Source organism: Chelon labrosus, assembly GCF_963514085.1.
Source record: "Chelon labrosus genome assembly, chromosome: 20".
Taxonomy (NCBI): domain Eukaryota; kingdom Metazoa; phylum Chordata; class Actinopteri; order Mugiliformes; family Mugilidae; genus Chelon; species Chelon labrosus.
Window position 1 is genome coordinate 20,101,026 of NC_140353.1, and position 8,208 is coordinate 20,109,233.

General features: G+C 40.4%; 2 protein-coding genes across 3 annotated transcripts in view; one reads left to right on the forward strand and one right to left on the reverse strand.

Moving 5' to 3' along the window:
- Positions 1 to 1,083, forward strand: part of rbks (ribokinase) — a 35,419-nt gene extending 34,336 nt beyond the window's left edge. For both annotated transcript variants that reach the window (XM_084569007.1, XM_084569006.1), the window contains one exon: positions 891 to 1,083. In XM_084569007.1, coding sequence (XP_084425133.1) covers positions 891 to 1,064 — 174 coding nt within the window. In that variant the 3' untranslated portion in view covers positions 1,065 to 1,083. The remainder of the gene's footprint in view (positions 1 to 890) is intronic.
- An 85-nt stretch (positions 1,084 to 1,168) lies between these two features.
- mrpl33 (mitochondrial ribosomal protein L33) lies at positions 1,169 to 4,269 on the reverse strand. The gene is made up of 4 exons (XM_084569008.1): positions 3,697 to 4,269; positions 3,037 to 3,055; positions 2,832 to 2,938; positions 1,169 to 1,622 (listed from the first exon to the last, which is right to left on the reverse strand). The coding sequence occupies exons 1-4, from the start codon at positions 3,716 to 3,718 to the stop codon at positions 1,573 to 1,575; spliced, it is 198 nt and encodes a 65-aa protein (XP_084425134.1). The 5' UTR covers positions 3,719 to 4,269; the 3' UTR covers positions 1,169 to 1,572.
- Positions 4,270 to 8,208: the final 3,939 nt, after the last annotated feature.

The following is an 8,208-nucleotide window of genomic DNA, read 5'->3' on the forward strand; positions in this document are numbered from 1 at the left end:
ACGAGTCCACCCCTACCCCGCTCCCTCCCTCCCTCCCTCCGTCTCTCGGCATCCCGTCCCAGCCAACCCCCTCCAGGGCGTAGACAGCACATTCCATCTCTATCAATAGATGACGAGGGAAAAAAGGATGATTTATGCGCTCACGGCGATAGCCAAAACCAGAGCTGTTGGCAGTTCTGGTGAAGCCACAGAGCAGCCATGTGCTTCTCAGCTGACTTTGAAGAGCGATTAGTAAACCCAGTGGGGTTTTCATATTTGCTCTTTTTCATCTTCGATTCTGGGTCGACAAGTTGTTTCAGGAAAAAAATACACGAACTGTGTCGATTAGCAAGCAGTTCAATTAAACTGCGTGACTCCTTTTTACTCAAACCCGCCAGCAGCTTGAAAAGGAACTAAACAAATGCTTTTGGAATTTCCATGCCGTTAGTGAGATACATATTTTCAAATATTACAGGATGCTGTGGAACAATTGTAGATGTTTCATGAATTTACTACTTCAGACTAATGGCTGTTATATAGCATTATATGAAAATGGCCGAAACACTTAATACAGATGTTTTGGTGAAAGAGCTGATTGAGACACACATTCACACAATGAGGAAAAAAAGAATTTTAAACTAGTTGAGGCTTCAGGCAGCAATACAAGAACAACACCTGACAAATGCCACAGCACCCCCTACTGTTGACAGTTTATCAAAAACAACCCTTCTCCTTGTTTTCATCTGTAACCATCCATGCTTTCTCCAAAATGCACCGCAATGAATCATTTTAAAACGAGGAACTCACATTTCCTGATCCTACCGCGCAGGGCACGCAGCTGAGGACAAAGAAATTGTTTGCACTGCGGGTGAAATTTAATAATGCATTGTTGCAATGTCGTTTCCTCCCAGGGTGCTGGAGACAGCTTCATAGGAGCACTGGCGTTCTACATGGCTAATTATCCCACCATGCCCCTGGAGGAGATGGCCCGCCGAGCCAATCAGGTGGCGGGGGTGAGCGTGCAGGCTGTGGGCACGCAGACGTCTTACCCCTTCAGACGGGACCTACCAGCTGAACTGTTCTGAGGGACACCAGTGAGAATGCACTGTCTGTCTGGTCTGAAATTCAAGTCTGAATATTATGAAACAAGTATGGATTTTCAAACATTCATTTCAATGTGACACTTAGGTTGAGATGTACAGCATATAACTGACGTCATTTATTGAACTGCCCCAATCGGATATTTCACAAATGGCGAGAGTACATTTACCTGGTTTAAATTTTACACATCAATGATACATGTAAAGAGCCACTTAACATATCATTCCATGACGGAGCAGTCATGGAGCTGGTGGTCCCCATAAACAACATCACTTTTAATGAGTGGTAGATTCTTTCTGAATGTGTCGGCTATAAAGTCTCTGTTAGAGCTGCAGCGCGGAGTAGAAATCCTCAAAAAAAAAAAATAAAATCCAACGGCCAGCCAAATAAGAAATGTTGACTGATGAACACTTTGTTTAATCCATGACAGTAAAATGGTCTGTTTAAACCAGGTAGGTTTATGTTGTCCATATTTGATGGTGCATTTTTTTTTTAAATTGATCGGATCTTCCTCTTCTCGAAGAATAGGACGTGCTTGTTCACTGCAAAGAAAAAAAAAAAAAACAGATATTAAATCCTGGGGTTTACATCATGTGGGAGTTTTTCTATTCACCATTGGTGCTTAGTTTTCACTAATGTACCTAATGTTTTGGCAATTTACATATGTGCACATAAGCAAACCCGATAACAAGTATTTTCATCTCTGACACTATAGCACTTGTGCAACCAACAAATATGCAGAAAATCCAAAATGAACAACCCCGCAGCCTGCAAACTGTCACGAGCCACAAAAACAAGTTGTTTTTGGTTGAAACTTGATGTGGCTGCCTTTCTCCCTGCATAGTTTCAAGCCTAGTAGAGGAGATTGTAAATAATACATTCCAAATCAGCCTACTCCCACTGCGTAGGTTTACACACAGGTGCTCATTCTGCAACAGCGGAAAGAACAAGTTGTAGTTTAGCGCAGCCTTCCTGACTCCACAACAAGCTGTTATGTAACTGTTTTTTCGGTTAACACGGGCTCTCCGTAAACAACTGGAAGCAGATGTTTGGCCAAATTTTTTTTTTTAATTTATAAAAATATGTAAACGTGACTGCAACACACACTTTGCCGTTTACATGTATATGTTACGTTTTACATCATGAACTTAAAATACAGCTGTGGCGTGTGCTTCCCTGCAGATCACTTAATGTTCTGGTATTTTTTAAGCTGTACAAAGGCACAATAAAATTGAATCTAATCTAAACAAATGGCAAGGTGTTCTTTTCATCAAATACTGCGACTCAACTTTGGTGATCGTCTGGTTTTAAGCAGATGCTGCTTTGCAGACGTCCGATTTTAACTTGTGTAAAGGTTCATGTGCACCCTGTTTCTGCATCGATGCTGCACAGTGGAACAGTGCACCACCGCTCCTGTGTCAGCCAAACGACCAGCAGCTCTTTTTTAGTGAAGTGAGGGGTTGCTTTGTGTTTCAGCCCAACAGATCATGTCTTAAAATCATTTACAACTATTTTATACTGACATTTCAGAGAGTAAATATTAGCCCTGGGAGTACTCCGATATCTAAATTTCATTAGAACTCAGTTAAGGACAATCATTTAATTGATGTTTTTGTCCAACGCAACTTTGAACAAGTTCCAGATTTCACAGGAGCAAGCGCCAGAAGATGACCGTATAGCCATGAGCTTCACATGTATCTCTGCAGACCCTAACCAATTGGTCCTAACACAGCTGATCAGTCATTTCTTACCAAATGGATCGTGTTTGCGCAGCACCAGTTTCTCTCTGAGACGGTTCCTCTTTGTGTTGAAGAAGTATCCCGTCCCTGCTGCGCTCATCATCTGCACCAGGATGGTCCTGATGAAGGGGGACACTACTGTCACTACAACACCGGACACTAACCTGTATGCTGATTAAACTGTTGAAGGTTAGATATATTCAGGAAGTTCACTTACTTGGATTTTGCCTTAGCCACTGAAAAAGAACAGAAAACATGTATTTGAATCTAACAGTAAAGCACTATTATTACACAGCAAACTTGTAGTGAAAACACTTGTAGTTTTTCTGAATGTGTTTCCAGAATAAACGAAGAATCAGCTTTACTATTTGAATGAAAGACCCGTTTTCCAAATAATGTAGTAGTTGTAATTGTTTTCTGTCCAGGTAGGTGTTTTTGTTTTGATTCAGAAACAGACAACACAGCTTGACAAAAGAATTAAAAATCTGAACATTCACTGGTCAAAATAGTTTTCCATACATGCTGTAAGAAGAGTATTTAAGGACACGTTACTATTCGTTTACTATACTATATTACTTGCAGTAACCACTGGTTAGGTCTGTGAGCCAATGTATGTGAATGCACACAAACCAGCGCTAGCTAACCAGAAGCTAAATATAAAGTCAACAGATGGACACACAAGAAACATGCTATGACGGCAGTCCATAACACTGGTTTTCACACGCTTAAGTACAAGGAACGAATAGTAGAGGATAACACCCTATGTTGTGTTAGCTAACTTAAAGCTAACAGGATCATTTATGTTTGCGAGAGTCCTGTATTCGGTCCCATTCGGTCAGCGCTTTGAGTGTATTCATTAAATGAATAAAATACTCACGGTTTACGGAGGTAAGAAACATTCTGTTGACTTTAAATTACTACTTTAGGACAATTTTAAAACATAACTCTGTTAGCAGATGCAGGTCACATTGAGAGACACTACTTCCGGTGTGAAAAAATAAACACTTCCGGGTCTTCTTAAAGGCGTACGACTCCAAAACGCTGCTATATTAAACTTTCACCTGTTGGTTCGGTTCAAAGCAATGGCATACTCATCGGTACTACTAATGAAAAACATTTTATGCATAGGCCCTATAATGGGGAAATGAGTGAAGAAATTACAAATTTGACCATTTGTCTCCAAAATGAAACCATAATATTGCAGAATAAATATTTATATTGTGTCATCATGGCTGAGAGATTAATAAATGTGATTATAATGGGAGTCAGTGAGACATTTTTGTCCGATAAGGTCACAAGAGGGTAGTAAATCTGAAATCTGATGCTACACAAAAACTAATATTGCAATCAAGTCAATATTTTAGATAATCTTGGTCATATCCAAGACTGACTTGAAAAAAATGCCCCAGCCCCTCAACATTAATGTTATTGAAAATAACAATTTTTTGTTTGTGTGTGTGTGTGTGAGTTTGTAAAAAACAACAGTGACTTTAAGTTAAGATGGAATTTTTGGTAGTTTTTTAAAGTGCTGAAGGGGTTTAAGAGATTTCTGCAGAAAAAAAAAATATATTAATCATAATCATATTAATCATGGACAAAATTGTCCCTAATGATGCCTGAGGGTTAACAGAGAACCACGAGGTAGGTGCCGTGGCCATAAGCTGCCAAACGGGAGTAAGGCAGTGCGATGCTATGTTAGATGAGAAGATTGATACTACACTCACATTAAATGTCAAGCAGGATCCAGGAGATGTTTAGCTTAGCTTAGCATAAAGCGGTACCATGACTTGAGTCTCATTTCACAGTGGTAAGCAAACACAGGCTTGCGGGCCAAGTCCGGCCCTCCATGGATCTTCTTTGTCCCTTCACAATGCTCACTGTATCCGTTGCTTTAATATTATGTTCTGTAATTGTTTTATTTTTTTCAGCCTTTAAATGCTGGCTCTAACCAATCTCCAACTGATTCCCACTCAAAAAGTGTCAAATTCTCTCTTGAAATACAGCACTACTGTAAATCACCCCTTTTCTTTTTTTCTTCAAAGTCATTATGGTCTCAATTGTGCTTATGGCCATTTCAGTTATTACACAAACATTTGGATTTAAGGGACTGAATGTCAGTCAGCTCACTTGCTGCTCTCCCTGGCTTCAGGACTTGCTAAGAGCAATGCAAAGTTAACTTTAGCACATAGTATGTGGGCTCATCTGTGTATCCAGAAGCTGCCACTGATAGCAGTGTGTGTGTTTCCAGACTATAGAAGGCAACACCACACAATTTTTACCTGGAATGTCAAATGGAAAAGATTTCCCCAACCAAAAGCTGCAACTCAGGGCTACATATTAGCCGAGCTTGGTGACCTTGGTAGCTAGAAGTTGGTTGACATCATTCGGCATGCCCCAATGATCCACCCACATGCCCATATTGGGAAGATCATCTAATGGGTGACATCACAGGGTGTTTCTTCATTGTTTTACATACAGTCTGTGGTCATGACCCTATATTTTCAGACATTCCACTGATGTCATGACCTCATAATGCCGTCTACACTTCAGATAACACTGTCTGGTTTAAAATAAACCTCTAAAATCCAAACTGTATTGTTGTCACAGATCATTGACTAATGCTAACATACCTGTGACACCTGGGGTGTGACTTTTAGTCACCTTTGTTCTTGTTTATGCACTATGACATCATCAAGTTAACAGCAGTAGTTTTTAAATAGGAGCCGTTTCTAACACTTACTAACACTGTGGAGGTTGGGTTGGAAGGGCCAACCTCCTCCGCTGACTCTGGCCTGTCAATCCCAACAGCCAGATGATCAGCCCACGACGGCTGAAGGTGGCGGTCTCAGCCTCCTCAAGCAACCAAGCTCATGGTTACGGTGTAGCCCTCAGCCAGTCCGGTGGAAGGCCGTAAGTGGCCCTTATAGTGTTCTTATACTATAATAATAGGCATGCCTGCCTGGGTTCTCTTCGGGTGCTCCTGGTTCCTCCCACAGTCCAAAAACATTTGACCTACATCAGAGTTAGACACAGCCATCCCAAGCAGGAGCAGCCTGACGCAGACACTCACACAAAAACAGATAAGGAACAACTTAAAAAAAATGAAGAACAGCACAAGGTGTTGACCTGGCCTCCAAATTCACTAGATCCCAAACTGATCAAGTATCTGTGGGATGATCCACAGAGGCCCCTCCCCTCAACCCATAGGACCCAAAGGCCCCCACTAACAACATTCTGTTGCCAGACACCACAGGGCACCCTCAGAAGGCCCATGTCCATTCTCTGATGAGTCACAATTGTTTTGGAGGCACAAGGTAGACCTACACAGTATTAGGAAAGCGGTCATGCACGAACGGAGTACATAGGCCTACTGTAAATCAGGGAAATAATGATTCACACACTAAGAAGTTTAATCATTAAAAAAAAAAAAAAAAACAGCCACATAGTCATGTTTTGTTTTTTTCTCCATGTGCTGTCTGCCTATTTTCCAATTTCCCGCACTCTCCACCTAACAAGCCCCTTTCACAGAATGCTCTCAACATTTAATTGAATGGTAAATTCAGCTATTCTTTGCTGTGAATGAGCATTGTGCTGTCTTGAGGAGGAAGTGGTCTTTAACTATGTTCACATACAGACTGGTGCCTTCCACTTCAAAAAGAAGAAACACAATTTCCTCTTAAATAAGTCGACACTGACCAAAGTAATTGGCATCCATTATTCTGGATCTGACTACGTCTATTCTTTTAAACAAGACAGTAGCACAGACAGAATTGAAAGCCATAACCCATTATCTTAGTAGCACGTACTTCCTCAGTTGGTAGTGATGCCCCAGTTCTCTCAGGTCTGACAGGGACCTTCTACTGATTGTCTGTTTCAGGTCTTTGCACAGATATTCAGTTTGATACAGATTCACGGTTGATTCAAGGTCGAACATCTTCTTCTCAGCCATTAGATGTATGCTTTGGCTTATTATCCTTGAGAAGACTTGACCAACATGTGAGTTAGACTCTCTGACATTGTTCAGTATGTCTCAGTCTAGAATGTCTTCATAATGTTCTGATCTCATTGTATCACAGACTCGAGGCACAGATCCTGTAAGCCCCGTAACACACCTGAGCCTGTTCTGTGTTTCACAGTGAGTATGCGGTTCACCTGAACTACATTGTTTCTTCCACTTAGAGCTGATGTGAAGTACCAAAAGGGTTTATCTGTCCATGAGAAGCATTTTCCCTAGTGCATTTAAATTCCAGTCAGCTTCTGTTCCAATCCTCTTTCCTGGGTCTTCTTCTGTGAAACCCACTTTCATTTTGTTAAATAATGTCTACTTCTTGAACTCTTATATACACATACATTTTCACCAGACACCAAGAAACTGGCCTGCTGAAATGTTCAGGAGATCAACCAGTATTTGGGAGAAATTACTTATTTCTAGGTTGTGGTTATTTGCTAGCTTTCACAGTTTTCTATCATGAAAAAGTCGACATCTTTGGGAGTTTTGACCATGTGTCAGACAATCTTAAGTTAACTTGGTCATCATTAAATAATAAAAGGTCTTTCCACCATTTCTTGACATTCTGTTCACCTAACAATCAATTTATTAGTGAAAATAAGTCAGACTATTACAGTCCTCCATATTTATTTATGTTTTTTTAATTGTTGTTGCTCGATTATTATTCCTAGGCATTTTCCATAAGCTTTCTGTGTGTAGATTAGAAAAATACAGCAGTTTGATGAGACACAGATGAGCTCATTATAACTAAGATAGCCTTAAAGCTAAGTATCACCACAGGACCCCTCTACAAATTTCTCAGGAAAATTCCTAATAATCAGCTAAAATTTAGCCGGTGAAGAAAAACAAAACAAAACACAAGGATATTTCCATGCAAGGAAGTCCTACATGACTGGACACTGGATAAGGAAAAGATGTTCAACTACTATAGCGCAATCCAAGCAAAACAAGCATGTACCATGTATCTAACTAATATCTTCAGACCAGACCTACCAGTAAAATCCAAATTCCAGTGTATTAGGTAGACCTGACTAAAACTGATGTGTTCAGATCCATCAGACCTGAAGTAAACCCTACAGCGATGAAGGTTATATTGTTCAGTTTCACGTCAGTCTTCAACTGTGGCATCATTTCAAAAACGTTTGAACTGTATTGTGTTATTCTGTTTAAAGCTTTTTTTGTGGTTGTTGCTTAGCTTGTTTACCATGAGGACTGGGAGGGACACAATATTAGGAATATCCACCAACTAGATAACGCGGCTGAATCAACATCTCCTTTAGCCGTTTTCGATCCATACTCCACAGTCGAACCTTCATGAAGACTGTGACCGTGGGGCTGTCTTTTTAGTGCACTCAAGTGGATATCAACATTTATAAATGA